Source organism: Sapajus apella, unplaced genomic scaffold (assembly GCF_009761245.1).
Source record: "Sapajus apella isolate SASKATOON/1434 unplaced genomic scaffold, GSC_monkey_1.0 scaffold108, whole genome shotgun sequence".
NCBI classification, from domain to species: Eukaryota; Metazoa; Chordata; class Mammalia; order Primates; family Cebidae; genus Sapajus; species Sapajus apella.
Window position 1 is genome coordinate 4,805,482 of NW_022437048.1, and position 27,959 is coordinate 4,833,440.

The following is a 27,959-nucleotide window of genomic DNA, read 5'->3' on the forward strand; positions in this document are numbered from 1 at the left end:
TCCATGTCTCTACGAAGGACATGAACTCGTCATTTTTTATGGCTGCATAGTATTTTATGGTGTATATGTGTCATATTTTCCCTGTCCAGTCTATCATTGATGGGCATATGGGTTGATTCCAGTTCTTTGCTATTGTAAACAGAACTGCAACGAACATACGTGTGCATGTGTCTTTATAATAAAAGTACTTATAATCCTTCGGGTATATACCCAGTAATGGGATTACTGGGTCATAATGGAATTTCTGTTTCTAGATCCTTGAGGAATTGCCACACTGTCTTCCATAATGGTTGGACTAATTTGCATTCCCACCAACAGTGTAAAAGTGTTTCTATTTCTCCACATCCTCTCCAGCATCTGTTGTCTCCAGATTTTTTAATGATCACCATTCTAACTGGCGTGAGATGGCATCTCAATGTAGTTTTGATTTGCATTTCTCTAAAGATCAGTGACGATGAGCATTTTTTCATGTTTGTTGGCTGCATAAATGTCTTCTTTTGAAAAGTGTCTGTTCATATCCTTTGCCCACTTTCGAATTGGTTTGTTTGTTTTTTCTTGTAAATCTGCTTTAGTTCTTTGTAGATTCTAGGTATTATCTCTTTGTCAGATGGGAAGATTGAAAAAATTTTTTCCCATTCTGTTGGTTGCCAATTCACTCTAATGATTGTCTCTTTTGCTTTGCAGAGACAAGTTTAATTAGATCCCATTTGTCTATTTTGGCTTTTGTTGCCAATGCTTTTGGTGTTTTAGTCATGAAGTCCTTGCCTTTGCCTATGTCCTGAATGGTGTTGCCTTGGTTTTCTTCTAGGGTTTTCATGGTGTTAGTTCTTATGTTTAAATCTTCAATCCATATGGAGTTAATTTTTGTCTAAGGTGTAAGGAAGGGGTCCAGATTCAGCTTCTTGCATATGCTAGCCAGTTTTCCCAATACCATTTTTAAACTGTGTTGGTAACCAAAGACATCAAACAGTTTCTTATTGATACTAGCATTAACTGCCTTCAACTCTCCTTAAACTTGAAATTTATCTCACCAGAAAACAATTATCCTTCCTACTTCATAGATAATACTGAATCCATTGAGCATAAACACTATCCACTTCCTAGTAGGACACATCAATAATTTTTTATAAATCTGAACGTAATTTTAATTATCTCAAGTTTTAAAGGACATATGACTCGTGAGAAAAATTTAACTCAATAATTCAAGAAACCAACCTAAACTTGGAAATAAAATATTAAATGGTAATTAAGAAGCTTGACTGGCTGTGGAATGTAGCATCTCAGACACAAGAAGAAAGAAATCTTGTCTGTTTTTCCACTATTTAGGATCCCAATACCTAGCACAGTGACAGCACAGAGAAGGTGCTCATTTAATACTTTTAAAAATAAATCATAGAATTTCCATCCAGAAAACCTTAAAATATCTCATAGACCCTGAGGAACAATCTACATTTATTGAGAAACTTCTTGGTATTTTATGTTATTATATAAAATAATAATATTATATGCAATAACATTAACAACATCTACATTCATTCTACTCACCCTCTTAATGAAAATTTGAGATGCACAGTGTTAAAGGAAGAGAAGCTTTGCTAAAGAGAGGAGGGAAGTTGAGAAAGGTAAGTCTGGAATACAGGACACTGGGAAGAGGAATAAAGAAGCAGAGGCTTCAGTGGACACTTTAGAGACCCAGAGTGTGCTGAGAGCAGTGGGAAGGACAATGGAGGGTGCAGAGAAGAAGGCCTGGCGCTACTGATCTCACAATTCTATGTCAATCCTAAAAGTGCGAGTGCTTTCCTTCTATTTTTGTCCTAGCATATTTAGGTTGGCATATTCTGTGGACTATAACATTCTCATTGGCTTAAACACAACATATTTCCTCCTCAATTGCAGTTTATTCAATTTTCTTAAAAGATTATTACTTCCTACATCAAAAATATGGAAGTACACTGGCAGAGAAATGCAAATCAAAACCACATTGAGATACCACCTCACGCCAGTTAGAATGGTGATCTTTGAAAAATCTGGAGACAACAGATGCTGGAGAGGATGTGGAGAAATAGGAACACTTTTACACTGTTGGTGGGAGTGCAAACTAGTTCAACCATTGTGAAAGACAGTGTGGCGATTCCTCAAGGACCTAGAAATAGAAATACTGTTTGACCCAGCAATCCCATTACTGGGTATATAACCAAAGGATTATAAATTATTCTATTATAAAGACACATGCACACGTATGTTGGTTGCAGCACTGTTTACAATAGCAAAAACCTGGAACCAACCCAAATGTCCATCATCGATAGACTGGATAAAGAAATGTGGCACATATACAACATGGAATACTATGCAGTCATATAAAACAATGAGTTCGTGTCCTTCATAGGGACATGAATGAATCTGGAAACCATCGTTGTCAGCAAACTGATACAAGAACAGAAAGCCAAACACTGCATGTTATCACTCATAGGCTAGTGTTGAACAATTAGAACACGTGGACACAGGGAGGGGAGCATCACACTGGGGTCTGTTGCAGGGGTGGGCAAGGGAGGGACGGCAGGGGAGAAATAACAGATATAGGTGATGGGGGGATGAAGGCAGCAAACCACCTTGCCATGTATGTACCTATGCAACAATCCTGCAAGATCTGCACATGTACCCCAGAACTTAAAGTACAATTTTAAAAAACATACATTATTACTTATCATATATCGTCACAGTTGTAACATAAGTGATATATAGACAGGACAAATACAATCAGCTTCGACTTCTTTGTTTCTCCTTTAGGATTACAATGGCTATCGTCACCAACTTCATCCATCTCTGAATATTCCTTATGGCATACGGAATTTGCCACTTCCTCTTTACTATCCCCGGGTGAATACAGTCCCAGTTACCCTGGGAATCCTTACACTGATATGGTTATCTCCATATCCCTGGATCTGACTGCTCCTAGATTCCCCTTCGTCTATCACATTCCTGGTTTCTCCTTAGCTACTCAATTGAATGTTCCTCCTCCTCCCCATCTTCCTCCTTCTCCTCCTCCTCCTCCTCCTCCTCCTAGCGATTTCCCCCTTGTCCCTCCTTCAGGGATTTTTTTCAGCAGCTGCAGCACCTGCTGTGAGCCTGCTGCTACAGCACCTCCTGCAGCCACACCTGTAGCAGCTAAGCCTGCTGCAGAGGCACCATCACCAGCTGAGCCTGCTGCCCCAGAATCTCAGCCTTCTCCCTCTTTTGATAGTAATCAGGTAGGTTACTTATATTTTACCACTATAATTATGAGAAATGTGATTTGTAGAAGGGAAGACAAACAAACTCTTCCCAAGCAAACCTATATCAACTTAAATATTTTGAACAGTTTTATTGAGATACAATTGACATACAGCAAACTACACATATTGAAAGTGAATACTTTGACATGTTTTGACATATGTATACACTCATGAAAAGAATTAGCAGGATAAGGAATGTATCTACCACTGTCAAAAGTTTCCTCCTCCTCCTTTGTAATCCCACTTTCTCCATTCTTTCATCCCTGGACTGCTTTTTTGTCACTGTAAATTGGTTTGCATTTTCTAAAATGTTATGTAACTGGAATTAAATTGCAAGTACTCTTGTGTCAGACATCATTCTCTTTTAGAGATTTATCCATGAAGTTGTATCGACTATAGTTTGGTTCTTTGCAGATTAATATTTTATTATACAGACACACCATAATTTATTTACTCATTTATCTGTTGATGAACATTTTAGCTTCCAAACTGCATGCATTTATTTACTTACTGCATGCTATACTGGCTTAAACATCCAGCAGAATGTCCAATAACAGTGATTAGATGGGCATCCCTGCTCTGTTCCTAATATTAGGGGCAAGCATTAAGTTTTTAAATATATCTTTACACATACACATGCACATATATATACCTACACACCCTCCTCCTCCTGGGGCCATACATACATTATACACATATATTATTATGTATATAATGTACATAGCATGTACATAATGTATATATGTAGGGCACACACATATAAGTGTGTATATGCACATACATTTTCATGAGCTTTATTCTGGAATGCTATTAGGGTAGTATGCTTTTACGCTTTATTAAACAGGAACAGAGAAATATTTTTATATAAGACGTTTTTTCCTTTATTGAGATCAAACTACTCTGAGTGTTCAACTTAAGTCTGTGAATTTTGTGGTTTTTCACTCTGGCTGGTGGGATCAAGAACTTTTTCCTGCCCTATGCGAGCACCAATTATTGTTCTATTCTGTCCTTTCAGGTAGTTCTCTACCTGACCTCAGGTAGTGTCTTTGTATAATTAATCAATTGTTGAAACGTGAGGGTATCCTCTTTTTAAAAACATTTCAACTTTTATTTTAGATACAGGGGTTATATGGGGGTACACGTGCAGATTTGTTACATGGGGATATGATGTGATGCTGAGGGTTACAGTGTGGATCCATTCACCCTTCACCACTTTACTAAGAGGTGGTTTTATCACCCAGCCGTAACCACCACCCTCTAGTAGGCCACAGTGTTCATTGTTCCTATATTTATGTGCATGTGTGCTCAATGCTAAGCTACCATTTATAAGTGAGAACATACAATATTTAGATATTTGTATCTACATCTTTGTGCCCTGTTCCTATCAGATACTCTGCCTGTAAATTTCAGCTATCTTGGCCTTCCTGGACTCCCAGCTCTGTCTCCGTAACTCAGAGCATCTGTTGGGGCTTGCGCTCTCTCTCTCTCTCTCTCTCTCTCTCTCTGTGTGTGTGTATGTGTGTGTGTGTGCGTGTGTGTTTCTGTGCAGCAAGCCGTATGTGTATATGTTTTCCCATGCTCCCGTGCACCAAGCCCTGGAAACTCTCTCCAGGTAGTATGCTAGGACAATCATAGAGACTACCTACCTTGCTTCCTGCCTGTTAGTGGTCACTGTTCTACACAGCTTGATATTTACATATTAAAAAATTGCTCCTTCTCGTATTTGCACATTATTTTTGTTTCAAGCAAGAGAGTAAATGCGGTTTCTATTACTCATCTTGACCTGAGCAAAGTTTACTAAACTTTGAGGAAAACAATTATTTTCAGAAACAAAAATTAAGAAGCACTTAGTTCCTAAGTTTTAGTACATATGACCCAACCAATTAGGCTATTTGACCAATGGGAAAACAGGATTCTGAACTACATAGAAGATACTCTGAACCCTGGCAAGAGGCTAAAACAAATGGAAGTTTAAATCCACCAGTGAATTATTTATGTAGCACATTGCCACTACTTGGAAAGTTTAGTAGTTGTTTCATAGAAGGAGATAAGAACTCTTTTAAGATATTCACCAAGGGGTTACATTAAATGGTGTTGGCAGCTTCTCTAGAGATGTATGATGAGCCAGGCTTGCTCTCCAATGCTTCACACATTAAACACGTTCATTCGGTAAGTTTGACACAAGCACTTTCCATCTGCCGGCCTATTATGGACACTGCATATATGCCTGTAGCTCATGGTTCACATGAGGTAGAAGAAAATGATAGAAAGTAAAGATAAAAAGAAATAGAACATGATAAGAAGGGACCTTGAAAACACTGCTCAATACCTTGGACTTTATCCAGTAGCCAAAGCAATTTATTAGGGATCTTCATTGAAATGAGCGATTCAACCAGTTCTGTGTTTCAGAAAGCTAGATCTAGTAGCAGTATAAAATAGTTTAAACATGTTAAGAAGTGATCAGCAGAACACAACTTCTTAGGGAAGAAAAGTTATTTGGAAAATATAGGCCTAATACTATGAAATAAAGTACATTTGATTGTTTATGAAAAGATCTTTTTTGATGTTTTCTAGGCAAATCTGTGCAATTCTCTAGAAGAGTACCATGGGTTCATTTCTGTAAGTCATATGTGCTAATATAATTTAGAAATTACAGATAAAGAGGTTAAATCTCACAATCTGGAGCTACCTTTGAATGTGTTATATTTTTTACTACATGAAAGTGAGAAAGTGGAGTTTAGAGAAGCCCTGGTAGTTTTTGCCTCAGAACCTCTCAAAGTATGACGTCATGTCCTGCGTAAGGAACTCAGACTACTCCTGAACAACTAGAGTTCCTCCTTGGATTGACCCAAATTGATTATGACTTGAACATTCTAAATTAACAGTAGTTAATATAGGGAAAAACCTTTCATATGGGAGAAGAGTGTTGGACACTATATGGAAAGAGACATTGTTAAGGTTATCACAGATCATTCTGTATACTATCCCTTTAGGCAGCATCCTACCCCATATCAAGGACTACTGTTTAGAAAACAAACAATTTAGGCCTGAAGCCTCCCTGTTCCCACCTTGTACCACCAAACAGCCCAAACAAACAGCTCAATTAGACTCACTGTGTCTTAGTTGTCTGATTAGAAGATAAGCAAGGAATTTGACCATCTTAATTTCTCGTTCTCATCCTTCATCTTTTCTCAAAGATGTTCCAATTTTACTGTTCACTGGACAGGAAAATGGCAAGGCTTTGACTGTCAGCCAAATCAAAATTATTTTCTAAGGTGACATCATTAGGTAAAGTAGAATTGAAAAGCAAATGTGATGGTAGTTATTATCATTGGTGATGCCTCTTTACAGTAGCCATTGCCAAAGAAACTAAAAGATATCCATTTTTAGTTAATTCCTAACTATTGCTATATTCTTTTGGGTTTTATTTATTTTACTTCTACGCAAAATGAACAATTGGCTAGTGAATCAGCTCAAGATATTAGATACACATAACAGTGTATATATTCTGTAGTCATTTGTACTTAGTTTTTTGCCATGTAAATAACCCAATTCACAACAGGTAAAGGAAAACAAATACTACTTCTTGGGAAAAAGTCTATTAAGGCAGAGAAGTAGCTTCACATCATTTGGTATCAGCAGATAGTGTGGATCTGAAACCAATACCCACACAGAAAATATCCTGTGTAATATATACGTGCATGCAAATAAATTATAACATTGAATTCACATTACATTTTTATTTTGTTGTTATTGTTTTTATTGCATTTTAGGTTTTGGGGTACATGTGAAGAACATGAAAGATTGTTGCATAGGCACACACATGGCAGTATGATTTGCTGCCTTCCTCCCCATCACCTATATCTGGCGTTTCTCCCCATGCTATCTCTCCCCATCTCCCCACCCCCCAGTGTCCCTCCCCTATTTCCCCCCAACAGACCCCAGTGTGTAGTGCTGTTACAAGAATGCATTAGTTGTTACACGTACACATAAATTCCCTTGCAAGAATCCATCATATTTGCAAGAAGACAAAAGAAAACAAGATAAGTCTCTTAAAAGTGATTTTTGTTTGTAGCATGAATTTGTAGATAACCATTCAATATAGTCTTTTAAAAATAACATTAAAATCATAAATTAAGAAAAATAATTTTACTTTAAGTGTAAGTCACTTGGTCATTTTATTACACTAAACTAATATGTTATTTTATTCTTTCAGATAGTGACGCAGAAATCAGTGAAATCTACAAAAATTTTCTTTATTTTCCAAAGATTATTTCACTCTGTTTTATTCAAAGTATTTGCCTCACTACATTGATTTGTTTGTGACAGTTTTTCCTTGGACTTAATTTATATTGAAATAATATTGATGATGTGCCTTTTTTCAATTCAAAATTTTAAAGCCTACCTCATAAATATGTACATAATTGTCAAAGACTTAAGCATATGGTGGCAATGAGTGTCTTACCTTTGAACACTGTCTAAATATACAACACAAATGGATTTTTTCTTTTTATCTTTTGTTGCCAATTTTTTTTCTCTTTCAAGTAGAAAGAAGGCAATTGAAGGAAAGACACTCTTCATTCAATAGCTCTCTCTCCCCATTGCCTTATCCCCAAAATGATTCATCTACTTTTAGAAAAGTTTATTTAGTTTCAACTTATATAGCACTTGTCAGTACTGGGAGCCCTACTAAGTGTCTTACGAATATTAACTATGAAGCGTTTATTTATTGTCTCCATTTTAAAGATTAGAAAACTGAGTAACAGAGAAGACAAATGATTTGCCAAAGATAACATAGCCAGAGAACGTCAGAGGCAGGATGAGAAAGCATAGCAAGAAAATGTAGGATCTTTATTGGAAGTTAGAAGATGACACACACATGCAGTTAAGGATAGCGACTGTATGGATTTCTTCCAGCTGTTGCAAAAAATAATCACAAAGTTGGTGGCTTAACACAACCAAAATATATTCTCTCACAGCTCTGGAGGCCAAAAGTTCAAAATCAATTTTACTGGGCTGAAATCAATGTGTCAGCAGGATTGTGCTCCCTCAATAGGCTTGGGGAACTTTGCCTCTTCCAGCTTTGGTCTGTGGCTGCTGGCAGTCTTTAGCTTCTCCCTACTTTCCATTACATATTTAATAGGCAGTGACATGATTCCAATATAATAATGCATGGCTGAGAAAAACTAGATTGATGACCACATAGTCAATCTCCCTATATCTTCTCTTGTAAAATATTGGTTACACATACCTTATTCAAAATAGTTGGGACCTGAAGTGTTTCAGATTTCAGAATTTTTCATATTTTAGAATATTTTTATACACACGAGATATCTTTGGGATGGAACCCAGGTTTAAACACAAAATTTATTTATATTTTGTACATACATTATTCATATAGCCTGAAGGTAATTTTGTGCAATATTTTTTAATATATATGCAACCAGTCACCTGTTCAGAGGTAAAATTTACCACATGTGTCCTCAAAGAGTTTAGTACTCAAAGAGTTTTGGATTTTGAAATACTTCAAATTTTGGATTTTTAGATATAGATGTTCAACCTGTACCTCCATTGCACTCTTCTTCACAAACGTAGAGCACTGTCACTTTCTTGCCAAGTAAGACAAAATTCAGGCTTCTGATTGTTCACCATAGTGGACTGTGAAATGACAACCAGACCTATAAAGATAATACGTGGTACCATTGCTAGCCATTAGCATCTTCACAGGTACACGTATGTGCAACAAATGCTTACTGAGTATCGGCTTGAGTTCTGGCATGGTTCTAAGCCATAGGGAAATAAAGATGAATTAACTATCATAACTGCCTTCAGGAACACCTGGGTGATATTTTAGAGTATTTATTTTCTGATTTATTCTGAATCAGAAGTAGCTCCTGTCCTTAAAAGACCACTAGTTAATAAACTGTTCTAAAAACAGAAAGATTATGTCCTCGGTCTGTGTCTTGGCTCTAACACCTGTTTGCTTCATGTTAGGTGTATAATTTAACTTTTCTAAGACTTAGTCTTTCAGATTCTGATAAATAGGCATACGTCTACTCTTTCAAAATGTGTTTAACATAAGGAAAAATATAATACAAATAAAGTACTTGATACACTTAAGCTATTACTTCTGCCCAGCCTCCAAATCACTCAGTAACAGAAACTGGCACAAATCGATAACTTTAAAAATGTTTGGTAAGTGAACAAATATTTAATACAAATAGATAACCTGTATTCAACAGTACATAGATGCCAAGTATCCACATGAACTACTCACGATAGTAACAAAAACAGGTGTGTGTTTATTCATTGGTTTTTGGTTTATTTTTTATAATTTCAAATTAATTTCAAAATTTTTTTTTTAGATTCTGGGGTACATGCATAGGAAAAACAGGTGTTTTAATAGCTGTTGAAGCCATTCTCCCCATCAACTCTGTGTGCAAATTTAAATAGCTGTCTTTAAAATCTTTATTTAAAAATACTACATTTGAGTCCCATCCAAAAATTCTAATTTAGTCGGTGGGTTGGGTCTGGCCATAGTATTTTTTAATGGTCACCAGATGATTTTAAAGATATCCAGGGTTAAGAAGTACTGACTTACCCTGTAGCATAGAAAAAGAATGCATGACAATTTTTTAGATTAAATTTATTTCAAAATCCAATTTCAGCAATTTTTGTACCCAAAGTAAAGTATTCTAAATTCCATAAGAACATATACTAAAAAAAAATCTGTATGTTTTAAAGATTAAAAATAACCTATAAATGGCCAAATGTTGAAGAAAATGTAAAAGATAACAGACATTTTAAAGGACAGTCTAGAATTATTATCTGAAATTCAGTGGCCTGAGAATATGGATTACTTATTGTATATAATAAAAGATTGGACAAGACCCCTAAGCATTGGGTACCCACTAATTTTTTTTTTTTGATCAAGTAAAGATGAGTTATTTTTACATGATTGGTGTGGACACTGTGTGTTCTATGTTAGGAAGAGAAGCTGAAACTGAGGAGATCAGTGAAACAGTTGTTAACAGTACAAAGAAAAAGATATAGTGAGAAAGATATTTCAGAGAGAAAGTAAATAGCATTTTATGAGTAATTAGATAAGATAGAACAAGAGTGGAAAGGAAGAAAAGAAGAATCCAGGGTTGCTATATTGTATTACGTAATAAAAGTGGGGAGAGAAGAAGAAATTCTTAAAAGAGAGGATAGTTAAGTATTTGTTAGTGGAGTTTTGCTTTATTTTTCTTGGAAGGGAAAAGTAAAGAAGACAGTTTCGTTAAGTTGATTGTAAAATGACAAAAGTGACAGAGAACATTTAATTAGTAATGGCTGGTAGAAAAAAATGCAGAACAAAACCTTATGTGAGAATTTAAAACTGGAGATAAAGATTTGATAGATTTTATAAAGGTAACACCTGAATTCATGGAAATAAGGTCTAGAAGAGTTGAAAAACAAAAGTATACATTTCTGTTCCAGTTGTCATTTTAGGCAATACTGAGGCAATCAAAGCCTCTACTTTTCCCATTATTCCTCTAATGGCGATTGAACATCTACTACCCATCAAATACATGATATACAGAGACCAAAAGATCGTTGTCTCTAAGAGTTTGCAGACTAGTTTTACAGAAATATAGATAGGTAATCATACCATGATTTGATAAGCAGAAAAGTAACATGATTATATTTTATTAGTAATATAGCATATAGAACTGGTAGAAATGTTGAGGACAAACAGAAAAACTCAGAGAAGACATTTAGATAATTTAGACAAATGATGGTAAGGTCTGAATGAAAACTGAGGTAGAAAGGACTGCAATGGCAATCATTCAGCCTAGTGTGAAGTCCAATTATGCAACTACTAAAGGATGACGTTAGTATTAGTTTTGAAGGTAATAGGATTTTCCTAAACAAGCGCATTTTTTAGTCAAGGATCTTTTTGTCACAAAATGGTAAAACATCTGTGTTTAACTTACAGTAAACAACATGTTAATGAACTATGCTATCCATGACTTTAAAAAAAAAGGCTTCCTCCATTTCTGTTAAAGATAACAATAGCTAGAGTTGGCTTGTCGCAGTGAAGAAAGTTAGAAGTATTAAGATTTGTTTCTCATTTGCCTATTTTATCCTTATAATTTAAGTGACCTTTAATGGTGATCATTTTGAACACCTACTTTCAGAAGAAAATTCACCAAATCCTCTGGCATATGACAGATCTTCATTTTTTACATCCTTTTTAATAAACACGAGGTAACCTTAAAATTCACCTGTGAATGTAATGGATCACTTTGGAATAATTTTCTGATAAATATAATTATTAAAATCAGACAGAATAATTGTGAGAGGCAATAGAATTTTGTGGATACAAAATGCTGGATACTGCAGTCAGACCAAGTGGGCCTATACCCCAGGATCAACACTTAGTAGCAAAGATAGTGCAAGGAAATTACTGACTTTCTGTATACCTTCATTTCTCATCTGTAAAGTAGAGATAACATTATTATAGACTAATAGAATTGTAAGTATCATATGAAATTAAGTAAAACAGTAAGAATGTGATAAATATAATTATTATTGTTCCAAGATTTTAAGAAAAATCAGTGAGCAGTTTCTCCTTTAATAAAACTCTTTATTGCATAAATAAAACCATAAAAATGATATTAAGAATGAAAGAATATTCATTTTTATCCTAGCTCTTTAACCTAACACCTAAATAAATATGAAATTCCAGATTCAGCATGCTTTCAGACACACATTAACATCAACTTACCTACAGCAGAAATAAACTCTCAAAAGCAAATATTAATTTTCTACTGTTTTCTAGACACTCTTATCTGAACTAATAAGATATAATTTTTACAAGTCATTAGTATTCCCCATCTCATTCTATTTATGAGATACAGAGGGCTAATTTGCCTGAAATCATATTGTTAGCAGGTGACAGAAACTGCTAAATGCTTGCAGTATCTGATGTAGTTAAGGTACCCACATTTTCTCTTTGTGCTACTAGATTATGAAAAATTGAGATAATATATTAGCAACAAATAAATAAGTAAATGTCTAGTTCGTGAAAATGCCTTGGTATTTTAAAAAAGTATATCAGCATTATGCTTACCTGGGATAACATGATTATTTGTCTTGGTATCCTATTTTAAGAATTCTGTGTATACGTGTTTGTCAAACATATCATTAGTCAAACATAAATCAATAATTACTGTATTATTTGTATACATTATTCATCCTATGGTAATAGATAATCATCAAAACATTATTGTCCTATACTATATAAGATTATTTCTTCTTCACATCGCTTCATATTCTAATCATGTGCTACCTCTTGAACACATCACCTCCAAAGTTCCATATCAGAGTGAGAGAGAAAAAAATACCTATTTTTATTGAATTGCCATAGCCAAAAAGATGGCACACACAACTTCTCACAGCCCATCGGTCAGAACTAGGCATATGCCTTCACACTACCTGCAAAGAAGTCTGGAAAACATAAAGGAGAAAGTATAGCCCTTACTCTCTCAACCACAATAGTATTGTGCCTATTAGTGTGAGTATGTGGCAGCGTGGAGAGGATTTTGAGGGCAATCAAATCAGATTAATAAAATTTTTACTTTAAATTTTGAGTCACTATATATCATATATATTCAAATTTTCGCATATGGATCCCTGAAACATCTCCCTATAAAATACTGACTTGTATACTTCTAACAAATCAAAATCTCATTCAATATTCCTTACTCAGAAGTTTGGTCCTACTATGATGACATCTGTGGATTATATAATGTACACTAACAGAAATGAATAACAAATGCCTTTGGGATGTGAATTGCTTTGTTTTTACTAAAATGTTTCTCTTGCAAGCGTATAATTTATTGCTACATTTTATTTCATTTTTCTGAGAAATAGTAGTCAAGGCTATTATTTTTTCGTTAGCTTGCCTGTTAATGTCTCTGTTTTTACCAAATGTGTATTACATTGGTGTCATACCCCTTACCACTCATCAAAAAATAGCTAATTTATTCTTTTTTTTTTTTTTTTTTTTTTTTGAGACGGAATTTCACTCTTGTTACCCAGGTTGGAGTGAAGTGGCACGATCTCGGCTCACCACAACCTCTGCCTCCTGGGTTCAAGCAATTCTCCTGCCTCAGCTTCCCAAGTAGTTGGGACTACACGCATGCGCCACCATGCCCAGCTAATTTTTTTGTATTTTTGGTAGAGATGGGGTTTCACCATGTTGACCAGTATGGTCTCGATCTCTTGACCTTGTGATCCGCCCACCTTGGCCTCCCAAAGTGCTGGCATTATAGGCGTGAGCCACCGCTCCCAGCCTGCTAATTTATTCTTAAAAGACCCAAAATCGCAAATCATACACTAAGTAATAAAGAATAAGACCTCATCTTGCTATTCCTTGAGTTCTGTTGCAAAGACATTCTTTCAACAAACAGCTTTTCCATTTCCTCTGTGCCAGGAGCTTTTCTACATACTGGGAGCTTAGGCATAGACAATAGCAAGGAGTCTACTCTCACTGAAATTACATTATGGTAGCATTAAGGAGAAAACAAGTAAATTTTAAAAATCAAAATTAAGATGAAACAGATGCTAAAACATGATGCTATGAAATGGAATTTGGGGGAACCGGATGCAGTGGTTCATGCCTATAATCTCAGCAATTTGAAAGGCCAAGGTGGGAGGATCTCTTGAGGCCAGAAGTTCAAGACTAGCCTGGGCAAAATAGTTAGACTCTGTTTCTACAAAAACGTTGAAAAAAATTAGTCAGGCATGGTACCACATGCCTGTAGTCATAGCTATTTGGGAGGCTGAAGCAGGAGGATGGCTTGGGCCCAGGAGTTTGAGGTTGTAGTGAGCTATGATCATTCCACTGCACTCAACCTGGACAACAGAACACGACCTAGTCCCTGAAATAAATACATAAATAGAATTTAAAAGAAAATAGTTCAAGAAAATTTCAAAATACTTTCATACAAAATGTAAGTGTCAGCTAATAACATATGGCAAGTCCTCACTTAACATCTTGGTTAGATTCTTGGAAACTATGACTTTGAGCAAGAAGATGTATAACAAAACCAACTTTACCATAGGCTAATTGATAGAAGAACAAAAGAGTAAACTTCCTATGGCATATTTCTGGTCATAAAAACATTACCAAACTTCTAAATAAAGACCAAAAATACTTTCAGTATTAAACATTGAAATAAATGTGAGCTGTACATACATTTAAGAAAGATTAATAAAAACAAATCAGAAAATTATTTACCCAATTTTTGGTGAGCCATTGAGCAACGGCAGACATGGTGGTGGTAGGTTAGTTAGATCAAGATGTAAATGCTTGCAAAACAAAAATTGTTTTGTTTTGAACCACGCAGTTCAAAAACAATAAATATGATGGTCTTGCTGAGCTCTTTTGCACCACATTGTTCATTGTTGTGCATTTATACAGTCTTTTACCATTTCTATTTTGTATCTTTTACAATTTTTATTTTGCAATAATTTGTTTTCATTCATTCACTCATTCATTCATTTTCCAACTCACTTATCTCAGTTCCAGTGGTCAGAGCCTCTCCAAGCAGCTCAGGGTGCAAGACAGGAACAGCCCTGTACAGGACGTCAACCCATCTCAGGGCACACTCACACTCATGCCCACACTCAGACAGGGACAACTTAGAGAAAAAAGTTCATCTGTCCTCCTCATCTTTGAGATGTGGGAGGAAACTAGTTTTTCTGGAGAAAACACAAAGACTTGGAGAATGGAATGAATAAGCAATCTCCACACAGACCATAAAGTTACAAACAGACCAATAAAAAAGGTATGATATGTGAAGTGTCATTTCCCAAAGAACATAACTAAATGGCCAACAAATGAGAAGCTGATTAACATCTTTGCTTGTCATAAAAATGGATATTAAAACCACAATGAATTACTTCTACATACTTGTCACAATGACACAAAAAAAATCTAATGACATCATATGTTGATAAAGTTGTGGACTAACTGGAACTAAAACCAGTAGATGCATAGATGACACAATCACTTTAGAAAACTGATGGTGACCTTGGGAGGAAGGAATAGATTTATATATTGGGCCTAGGCAAATGCATGAATATATAAAAATATAATATTTTAACAAGTTGTACACTGATATTTATATGTTATACTGTATTTAAATTTTCCCTAAATTTTTTAATGTTCCAAAATAACATTTCTTTTTTTTTTCAGAGTTTCTAAATTCATTTTAATGTGTTGTTGTAACCTCCATAGCAAATCTAATGTGGAAATCTTTTACCATAAACATTTTATAAATCAATCCAATTTTTGGATAGGATAAAATACAACAGGTTGAATTTAATACTAAGTCATCATGACCAAGCACTATTCAAGCCAATAGTGCAAATAGTGCTCAATACTAGGGAAGCTGACATGGGTATCCCAAATAGTTACTAATAATAGCAATGGCTACCTGCATTTTTCATGGGATATCCTTCTCACATTAAATTGTATAATTATCCCAGTTTATCTCTGCTGTAACTCTACAGCAGAGAGAAGTTAAGTAATTTATAGATCACAGCAAATGCTGTTGGAGAAATAATCTGAGTCTACACTAGTAATGCCTCTCAGTGAAATCACTTGTAATCTCCTTATAACTTTTAACAACATAACTCTGTTATATTCCTCTGTTAAAATTCCTATTAATGCACCTGTCAACCCATCATCTAGGTTTTGAGCCCCATGTGCATTAGGTACTTGTCTGTATACCTTTGTAACAAGCCTGCACATTCTGTACCTGTGTCCCAGAAATTAAAGTAAAATTTTAAAAAAATGTATAGAACAAATATTCATATCCCATTAAATATTTAGTTTTGTAATATTCTCTTGCCATTATAAAAAATTCTTATTAATGGATAGCACATGTAGAGCATGATAAACAAAATTTAATACTATAGTCACCAGAATTAAAATAAGAAACAAAACAATATGAACTTCTACCTATCCTGAGTCTTTTTTTTTAATTGCATTTTAGGTTTTGGGGTACATGTGAAGAACATGCAAGATTGTTGCATAGGTACACACATGGCAGTGTGATTTGATGCCTTCCTCCCCTTCACCTATATCTGGCATTTCTCCCCATGCTATCTCTCCCCAACTCCCCACCCCCGACTATTCCTCCCCTATTTTCCCCCAACTGACCCCAATGTGTGGTGCTCCCCTCCTGTGTCCATGTATTCTCATTGTTCAACACCCGCCTATGAGTGAGAACATGCGGTGTTTGATCTTCTGCTCTTCTGTCAGTTTGCTGAGAATGATGGTCTCCAGGTTCATCCAAGTCCCTACAAAGGACCCAAACTCATCGTTTTTGATGGCTGCATAATATTCCATGGTGTATATATGCCACATTTTCCCTGTCCAGTCTATCATCGATGGGCATTGAGTTGGTTCCAGGTCTTTGCTATTGTAAACAGTGCTACAATGAACATTTGTAAACATAAGACCTAACACCATAAAAACCCTAGAAGAAAGTCTAGGCAAAACCATTCAGGACATAGGCATAGGCAAGGACTTCATCACCAAAACACCAAAAACATTGGCAACAAAAGCCAAAATAAACAAATGGGACCTAATCAAACTCCACAGCTTCTGCACAGCAAAAGAAACAGTCATTAGAGTGAATCAGCATCCAACAGAATGGGAAATAATTTTTGCAGTCTACCCATCTGACAAAGGGCTGATATCCAGAATTTACAAAGAACTAAAACAGATTTACAAGAAAAAAACAAACAAGCCCATTCAAAAGTGGGCAAAGGATATGACCAGACACTTTAAAAAAGAAGACATACATGAGGCCAAGAAACATATGAAAAAATGCTCATCATCACTGGTCATTAGAGAAATGCAAATCGAAACCACATTGAGATACCATCTCACGCCAGTTCGAATGGCTATCATTAAAAAATCTCGAGACAACAAATGCTGGAGAGGGTGTGGACAAATAGGAACACTTTTACACTGTTGGTGGGAGTGTAAATTAGTTCAACCATTGTGGAAGACAGTGCGGCGATTCCTTAAGGACCTAGAAATAGAATTTCCATTTGAGCCAGCAATCCCATTACTGGGTATATATCCAAAGGTTTATAAATCGTTCTACTATAAGGACACGTGCACACGAATGTTCAAAATAACATTTCAGATGTTCCCTTTCATCAAAAATTATCAAGAATCTAGAGATGGAGGATCCAACTAAAAAAATACATGACTTCCATGGGAAAGTTTATAAAAACTTTAGTAAAGCAGACCTAAATAAATGCAGAGCCCATGCTCATGGATTGGAAACTTTGATGATGTGGATACAATAATATGTTTTAAAAACTCAAAACAGTAACTGAAAGTTGACAATATGATTTTTACATTGGCAGATAAAATCAAAGAACCTGGAAAAATCAATAAGCTTAAACAAATGCATGTTTAAGGGGCCTATTCTAGAAGATAGAAAAAGTTGTTATATATCTATGACTAATTAAAACTTTGGTGAAAAAAAAAAAAAAAACAATGCACAGAAGAACAAACATAAAAACATTCTCATGCCTATGGACACAATTTATGTTAGGAATGGTAATACCGCAACCAATTATTTATAAATATGGAAACAAATAAAATAAGATTTCTAGTCAATACTGGGTCAAAATTCAGCTCTATGGTTGTAACAGATCCAAATGTGAAAGACAAAACTAAAATCTTTTGTGTGTGTGTGTGTGTGTGTGTGTGTGTGTGTGTGTGTGTGTGATATTCAGTGTTTGGTTTTTTTTTCCATTTATTTATTTTATTGCATTTTAGGTTTTGGGGTACATGTGAAGAACATGCAAGATTGTTGCATAGGTACACACATGGCAGTGTGATTTGCTGCCTTCCTCCCCATCACATACATCTGGCATCTCTCCCCTTGCTATCTCTCCCCAACTCCCCACCCCCCACCGTCCCTCCCCTATTTCCCACCAACTGACCCCAGTGTGTAGTGCTCCCCTCCCTGTGTCCATGTGTTTTCATTGTTCAACACCCGCCTATGAGTGAGGACATGCGGTGTTTGATCTTCTGCTTTTCTGTCAGTTTGCTGAGAATGATGGTTTCCAGGTTCATCCAAGTCCCTAGAAAGGACACAAACTCATCGTTTTTGATGGCTGCATAGTATTACATGGTGTATATGTGCCACATTTTCCCTGTCCAGTCTATCATCGATGGGCATTTGGGTTGGTTCCAGGTCTTTGCTATTGTAAACAGTGCTGCAATGAACATTCGTGTGCACGTGTCCTTATAGTAGAACAATTTATAATCCTTTGGATATATACCCAGTAATGGAATTGCTGGGTCGAATGGAATTTCTATTTCTAGGTCCTTGAGGAATCTCCACACTGTCTAAAATCTTTTAAAATATGACATTGCAGAATATCTTCTTGACATTTAAGTAGAGGAAAAGTTTTAACTTGAAGTAAACTACTGATGATTTTGACTGTGTTGAAATTAAGAATATCTGTTCATCTGCATACCCTGTAAAGATAACAAAAAGACAAGCGAAAAATAAGCAATAAAATACTGACACCTTAAATATATATGCACCCAAACATATATATGCATGTGTATGTCTCTGCATGTGTGTAGCTTCTATGAATAAACTGCACACATTTTATAAATGAATTTTAATATTTTAATATTTATCAAAAGAAGCAAGTTATAAAGAAGAAAACATGCCTTTATAACTTCCTTTATATAATATTCAAAACTAGGCAAAGCTAAAATATGTTCATCAGGGATACAACACAGGTGGTAAAGCTATAAAGAAAACAAACAGTAATTACAGTTGTCTCTAGGGATAAGGGAGAGCACAAGAAAACATAGACACACACGAAGGTGTTGGCAATGCTCTCTGTTTAATGAAGTGATGGCCTTTGGTTCATCAGTGTTTGCTTGATAGTTACATTTAAGGTTCTCTTTGGTATTGGCATTACGTTTTATAATAAAAAATAATAATAAAGAGTTGCAACTAGGAAAATTTATAGCAGTTGAATATAATATATTATAAGAGAAAGTCATGAGGGAATTCCAATTCTCTGCATTTCATGACTCTACTCAAACCCTCAAACCTAGTTTCTCCTTTACGCAGAAATGGTTTTGAAGAAGAAAGCATTCAACCACCAAACCACTGAATGTACCGCTTTGCATATCCACACATACTCCTCTCCTTTCTTTTTGTGTAAGACTAATCCCTCTTTTTGAGGACAATTTCTGTTTACTATTCTCTATCTTCGACTTCCAGATCTCTACTCTATTCCACCTGTCATCACTTGAACATGCTAAACTCTATAAGGAAACATACCAAAGGCCTTGATATTCTTATTCTTGAATTGTATTTTTATTTTTGCCTTCATAGCCAAATTTTATCAATAAGTAATTATTTTTTTCATTTAAGATTCACTCCTCAGCCTCTACAGTCTAATTTTTATCTTTTACTTACTCTGAAACTATCTTATTAAGGTTACAGTGTCCCGTTTTATCTTATTTTATATCTCATCATCATAATATAATCCTCAATCCTCTTCTTTTCTTACTAAAGGCAGACTTTCTAGGATATTTCAGTTCCATGGCTACCCACAAACATTTAACACTGGCATAAAGGCTATAACCATAATAGTGATGTAAAAGCCCACAGTTATATGTCCTATAATTGAATTTATTTTCTTTCCTGAGTTCTCGGAGTAGAAAACTTAATCTAGTCAGTTCTAAGTACATTTAGATAAGCTGGGGAACACCTCATTTACATGTAGTTTAAAATTCAGACTCATGAAGGATATTCCTCCTCTCCTCCCTGAGTATCATCTGTTTTTACTAGATATTGAGGTAACATCCTACCTGTGATAAGGTGTATACATTTTGGCCAAAGTCTCTACATTCTGGCTTTTACAGATGTGTAATTGTTCTCACCTAGCCCACAGGCCTAGTCATTTCACTCCGTTGTGGTCAGCCTAAGAGTACCACATCTTATGCAATTCCTGCAGTGTCCACTCCCTTTTTCTTTTTCATTTTTCTTTTCCTTTTCCCTTCCTTTCTTCCTTCCTTCGTTTTTTTCTTTCTCTTTCTTCCTATCTCTCTTTCTCTTTCTTTCTTTCTTCTCTTTCTTCTCTTCCTTCCTTCCTTCCTTCCTTTCTTTCTTTCTCTTTCTTTCTTTTTCTTTCTCTTCAAAACAGAGTCTCACTCTGTCTCCCAGGCTAGAGTGCAGCCTCAAGTTTCTGGACTCAAGTGATCCTTCTGCCTCAGCCTCCCAAGTAGCTGGGACTACAGGCACACGCCACCATGCCCAGTTAATTGTTTTGTTTTTTTTTCAGTAGAGATGGAGTCTCACTATGCTGCCCATGCGGATCTCAAACTCCCGGGCTCAAGCAATCCTACTTCCTGGGCCTCCCAATGTGGGAGGCACTGTTCCTGGCCACCAGCACTCTTCACATTAGATAATGTTTTTACCCTACTTTGGGCTGAAAATGATATATGCAGAGGAAAATTTGAGTGCTCTCCCATACCCCACTTTGCGGAAGTATGAAGCCATGGCTCTTTCATGTCATATATCCAGTTTAAACATAGATGATACACAAAGATACACAGGAAAGTTCTCTGCAGGGGCTCTCATCTCCCAAGTCTAGACCCAGAAAGAAATGCACTGGGATATCCCAACCTCACTTGAGAAGGAAGGGGGTCATCTCCCACTAGGCTGGAGCCTGGCTCTGTTTGTGGGTAAGCAAGAGGGGCAAGATGTAGCATCAAAAACAAGTGTTATTATTATTATTATACTTTAAGTTATGGGATACATGTGCAAAAAGTTCAGGTTTATTACATAGGTATACACGTGCCATGGTGGTTTGCTGCACCCAAAAACCAAACACCGCATGTTCTCACTCATAAGTGGTTTTTAAGTCTCTAGTATTGTTTCCATCTCTTTCACCTTTCCTCACCTCAGGTCTGTTAATAGTCTCTATGATCTCATATACTTCCTAAGGTTTTTTATTCGTCTGAAAGCCTGACTTAGTTTAAAAGCTAAGATTTTGTTCCATTATTGTTTAAAACCAATAGATTTAATGAGGTATAATTGACATACAATACACAGAATTAAGTGTATCTATTTTGGCAGTTATGTGCAACATCTAAGGGCAATGAGACCCTCTTAACTCATAGCTCAAGTTGAGAAGTTCCTGAAGGAAAAATGGGGAGAGAAAAGAAAAAAAAAAAAAAAACCTTACTAACATTTCACATAAATTTGCCGTCACATATCATTGAGTCTCAAGTTCAGATTTCTTACTGCTTGTGGGCGACCATTACTATTTAGATATGCAACAACACCAGTGTTCAGTAGGCATGCATAGAAGTAAGAACCCCCTAAAGAAAGTAGGAATAAATAGTCAAAGAAGTAGGACACTCTCAGAGTGCGATCATACCTTGGCAAACTACATCTGTAGGGTTAAGAGGGAGCCACTACTGTGTGCTTGAAAAGACTGCCTTTTGTCTTCAACTTTTCATCCACAAGAGTTAAGTGAGAGGCACACAATGCCATGTGCTCCTGCTTCTAGCTTCTCTCCAGAGCTCACAACCTGATCACCCTCCTCCTGCCAACCGTCAGGATTAAGCTTGTCATGTTTCTTATTTCCATTTTTTTGTTGTTGTTGTTATTTTAGCCTTCACAAACAATACAGATTTCCCATTGTTTCCTCTTTTTCTGGACTCTAATCTTCATACATATCTGTTGGGAAAAGCTGCAAAGGAGAAAGAACTTACGGAGTGCCTACATAAATCAGTTATGAGTAACACATAAACAAAGAACAGCAAACTGCAGAAGGCTGCAGGAGTCCTCTGAGGAGGAAGACCTCTCCATGCCTCATTTTCCAGGGTGCAGGGTGTCCTCGGCTCTCTTACTATAAACATTGTGCTCAGGGATGTAAAACCCCTTCGTAGCACTATGACTTAGCCAGACTTGTAGGTGCCTTGTAAGGCCAGAATTCCATCAGCTGCACATGCCTAATAGGCTAAAGACAACCACACATTCTTGTTTTGTGAAACTCCCAAACTGCCACTGTTATTAATCCTTAGGATAACACACCAGTTCCGGCTCACTGATTCAGTTCCGGCTCACTGATTCACTCCACCATTACCCTTTTCCCACCATTACTCCACCCCTACCCTGTAGATCAAAGTTATTGTAATCAATAAATAATGTGGATAATCAGAGCTCAGGGCCTTCACTGCCTCCAGTAATAAGTGATGGCCCCCTGGTCCCACTGTCTCTCGTAATCTGTCTTTTTCTCATTCCTTTGTTGCCACCAAACTGCTAGTACCCACTGGTGATGTAGGGCTGGCTTCCTACACATATCCACATATTTCATTTTTCTGAACCATCTGACAGCACTTCCTACCTCCTGAGTCTCATGTTATATCCTATGACACTCATAAGTCACCACTAAATATGTTATATTCTCAACTTCTTCTCTAAACTTTCACTTTATCCCTTGATCTAAATTAAACCTGGAACATTCCTAAGGACATTGTTGGCATAAATTCTAAAAGATGTAAATAAATGAAAAAGTATTTCATGACCATGGACCAGATGACTTAATATTTTAAGATGGCAGTACTACACAAACTGAACTATAGATTTAATGTAATTCCTATCAAAACCTCAGCTCCTCTTTTTTGGCAAATTTGACAAGCTGTTTCTAAAATTCCTGTATAAATGCAAGGAGTATGGAATAGTCCAAACAGTCATATAGAAGAAAAACAAGGTTGGAGGACTTATACTTCTGAATTTCAAGTTTACTGTATAGTCACTGTAGTACTGTCATAAAGATAGACATATAGAACATTGGATTAGAATGGAGAGTCTAGAAATAAGCCTTTATATTTATAGTCAACTGAATTTCAACAAGAATGCAAAAAAATTCAATGGGGAAAGAATTTTTTTCAAAAAATAGTACTACCATTGGACATCTACATGAAAAATAATTAAGCTGAACCCCTACCTATTAACTAAAAATGGATTATAGAACTAAATGTAAGGGTGAAAATTATAAAAACTCTTAGAATAAAGCACAGGATTAAATCTTCACAACCATGAATTATGCAATTAGTTTTCAGATATTACACCAAAATGCAAATGGCAAAATAAAAAATAGATAAATTAGAACTCTATGCATATTTAAGACGTTTGTGCATTCAAAAAAACACAACCAAGAAAATGAAAAGACAATACACATATAATTAAAGACAATATTTACAAATCATATATTGAATAAAGGACTTGTATTCAGAATATAAAGAACTCTTACAAACAACACAATTTAAAAATGGGCGAATATTTCATTGGACATTTCTCACAACAAGATACACAAATCACCAAGAAGCACAAAAAGATGTTCGACATCCTTACTCATCAGGAAAATGAAATAGAAGTTATAGTGAGATATCTCATCACACCCACAAACATGGCTAGAATGAAATAGTCAGAAAACAGGTGTTGATGAGGTTCTGAAGACATTGCTCATACATTGCTGGTGAGAATATATAATAGTACAACTGCTTTGCTGCTTTGAAAAACAATTTATCAGTTTGTCAAAACATTAAACATGAAACCATGACTATATTTACACCTTTTTACTTAGCTGTCCAGTAAACAACTTAAATATAACGTTTGTCTGATACTCCACTACAGATTTCCTCCTCATCGGATCTCTCCCTACTGCTATCTTCCTCCTCTCAGTAACTCAACATTTCAGTCCTCCAGTTGGGCAAGCAAACACTTTTAAAACTCTTTCCTGATTATACTCCTTCTCTAACCCCTCACAGCTGACATCACAATGCATTTTGGAAATGCCAACTTCAACAATCAAAACGTTTCTTTGTTTTAATTTTTGTGGATACATACTAGGTGTATATATTTACAGAGTCCGTGAGATGTTTTGATACAGGCAGCAATGTGAAATAAGCACATCATGGAGAATGGAGTAGGCATCCTCTCAAGCATTTACCCTTTGAATTATAAATAATCCAACTACATTCTTTATTTTTAAATATACACAAGTTATTATTGACTATTGTGCTATTGAGTAGATCTTGTTCATTTTTTGCCATCGCACCCTATCACTACCATATACAAACCACCATAATCTCTAACTAATTACCACAATCACCTCCTATTCTCTCCTTTCTTACATCCTCCACATCCCTATAATGTGTTTTCTAAATAGCAGTAAAAGGGATCATGTCAGAGTCATCTCTGTCCTCCTGAAATTCTGCAAGTGAACCATTGTGTCTCATGCACAAGTTTAACAAGGAGAATAAAGTATTTAAATAAGTGAATCATATATTTAAGATTTATTTTTCCAGTAAAAGTACAAAAGCAATTCTACTATTCTAGGAATGGTAGAATTCCTAAAAAGGAATATTTGTATTTCACTGTATTTATATTGACAGAGCATTGCTTTTTGGCAGTCTGCAATAGCTCTTTTTTAAATTAAAGAGATAAGAAGACATCTGTAAAGAGTGCTGCAAATCTGTCATGCTGCGATCCCTTTTTCTGGGAGATTAAATATTTCTTGGTATAATAAAGGATACAAAAGCCATTAATTCTTTGAGTAACCATATAAATTACTAGTGGTGCTTAGATGAAAAGACTGGTATGATTAAAGATAACGGACCCTGAATTTTTAAAAGGGTTTATATAGCTGTAAATCTAGGCTTCATATCCTTTCAGAAGGATTATGTGCTTATCATTAATCTTAGAAGTAAGGTAATTTTGTTAGTAATAACTTTACTCCCTCTGTTCTCTTTATATATGTGCCAGAGGAGAAGTTATTCAATAATGGCAGTGAAGTTTTTTGTAGAAAGTTATACTGATTATATCTTAAATAAATCATTGATTAATTAAAACTCAACGACTCATGAAGGGGAAAATAGGTTAAGGAGTTATAGAAATAATACATAGCATAAGCACTGTGCATGACAATGCTAATATTAAATATTATCTAAGATTTACTTATCATACTACAAAGAAAAATATGAAGTTCAAAAGCACAAAAGAAGTATCAACATTACATTGTCAATACATAATCATTCTTCGTATTTATAGCAATGCTTAGTATAGCATTTTGTTTAATGGCATGCAGTAAAAATGTATTGCTTGACTCACCATAATACTTTCTTTGCTTTTCTTTCATGATGCCATAATATCCATTATGTATACTCATGTCATTTTGATAAAAGGAGTAAAATGCTAATTTTCCATGTCAAGATAATCTTACAATAAAAAATAAATTTATAATTAATTACAAGTACAATCAATCTCTCCCTGATGACTACTTTACTCCTAATCTTGGTACTTTTTTATCATCATTGCCAGCAGTATTTAATTTAAGATATGTCATATATCTACTGGTCTTTTAGAAGTTTAGAATGTTTTTTGTAGACAAATAAAGAAACAAAAATCATCTTTAAGTGTCTTTTAAAAGTTGAGCAAATGAAGACTTAAGCATTTTTGGAGAAGTAAGCAGTGATATAAATTACCCCTTTTCATCTAATTTTAGTTGACATTATTTTAGATAGCACTAACAAAGAAAAACAAATTCCCCAATTAAGCAATGTCGCCAGTTCTTGCTAAGAGTTGTATGTCTATGTAGGGTTGGGTCATATACCTCATTGCAAATGTGTTTCTTTTTTCCAAAATATTTCATAATTTTTTTCACCTTCCTGTTTATTGCTTGCCAGGTGAAATAAAACTTCTCTATATATCTCAATCACAAAACAACGCAGCTTCTTTTCTTATGGGTGTTTATCTTTTCCATTGCATGAAAGTAGCATTACTTTCATGACTTGGACAATAAATGTATCCTCACTAATACCAAAATTACATCCTGTCTCTCTCTTCCTGTGCTTTTCTTTTTACACAACTCTTTTTGTTTCAATGCAAAATCTTTTGTAACATTTTACAGGAAATTTAAATGTCAATTTAATTTATACACCATGGGATATTATGCAGCCATCAAAAACGATGAGTTTGGGTCCTTTGTAGGGACATGGATGAACCTGGAAACCATCATTCTCAGCAAACTGACAGAAGAGCAGAAGATCAAACACCACATGTTCTCACTTATAGGCGGGTGTTGAACAATGAGAACACATGGACACAGGGAGGGGAACACTACACACTGGGGTGAGTTGGGGGGAAATAGGGGAGGGACGGTGGGGGGTAGGGAGCTGGGGAGAGATAGCAAGGGGAGAAATGCCAGATGTAGGTGATGGGAAGGAAGGCAGCAAATCACACTGCCATGTGTGTACCTATGCAACAATTTTGCATGTTCTTCACATGTACCCCAAAACCTAAAATGCAATAAAATAAAAAAATGGAAAAAATATATAAAAAATAAAAAAATCAGTCTTTTTAAAACTTAATTTAAACATAACACAGTGAGAAGACATCTACTATTAGATAGATCCTGAGCTGAGGATAATTAAATATGAAAAACATACATCTAAGGATCAAAGAAATGCAGCACCTTTGAGCCAATCATAAAAGATAATAAAATGGTCAAAAAAGATTATGCATGGAAGATGTCAGAGGAATTATTAAAGATTTAAAATTACTTAAGCTTGTCTTACCTACAGCATGAGTAACTGAAGTATGACTTCATAAATTATTTTAGATATATGAAGAACAGTGACATATAATTTATGAGAAATTAATCTCCATCTACATGGTGAGATAGAGTAGAATTAGTCTTAATCCAAATAGAAGGAACAAATAAATATGCAAGTTGGAGGTTATGGATTGCTCTTCATAAGGATCTTAATCCAAAGTTTCCCACATCCTAACACTCTGGCTAACTCCTTTAAGCCTCAGGTTTCCTCATCTTCAAAAAAGAAGGTAATGACTTACAATCTTACAAATGTATATATAGAATTGATGAAAGAATATTATAAAGAATTTGGCATAGTTTAATCACTCAAAAATGTTTCTTCATATTAAAATTCTTATTAAGTCATTTAACAGGAAATAAGCCACCACTTCTAAATAAATTGAAATAGGTCATTTTCAAGCAAGTAGCCTTTATATACAAAATTTAATTCCTCCCACCCAGTTTCAACAGTTTCACATGAATTATTTTATGCATACATGACACATTCAAAATCCTGAAATAATAATAGAAATATTTTGGGAAAATAATAAAAATAAAATGGTAATTAATTAATTAATGAGGAAAATTAATTAAATACATTATTTTAATAACTTAATGGTATTTTTGTCATCTCCAAGTATCTAATGCTTTTGACTATGAGAAAATGTAATTATTTCTCTTGGAATAGTTCTATTAGCATTTCATTAGCAATCAATTAGTATTCAATATTTCATAGATGTATTGACTAGTTTTGCTTATTACAGTGTTTTACTGTTGTTTATATTTCAAAATATAACTGGATTCTCATTTCTTTTAACTAGCAGGAAAAAATGTTTAATGAAAAGTTTTTATTAGTAGTAAAAAATGTATATTAATTGAAACTGTTTTTCTGTTTCTTCTTAGCATTTAAATAACGACGAATATGATCAAGACAATGTTCATATTAAATACCTAAATATGGAATAA

The 27,959-nt window shown here is 35.1% G+C and overlaps 1 protein-coding gene across 1 annotated transcript; it reads left to right on the forward strand.

Moving 5' to 3' along the window:
• The first annotated feature begins 1,565 nt into the window (after window positions 1-1,565).
• Window positions 1,566-27,959, forward strand: PRR27 (proline rich 27). The gene is given in 4 exon segments (XM_032259375.1): window positions 1,566-1,622; window positions 2,788-2,884; window positions 2,887-3,248; window positions 27,897-27,959. Coding segments are annotated over 4 exon segments (579 nt in total).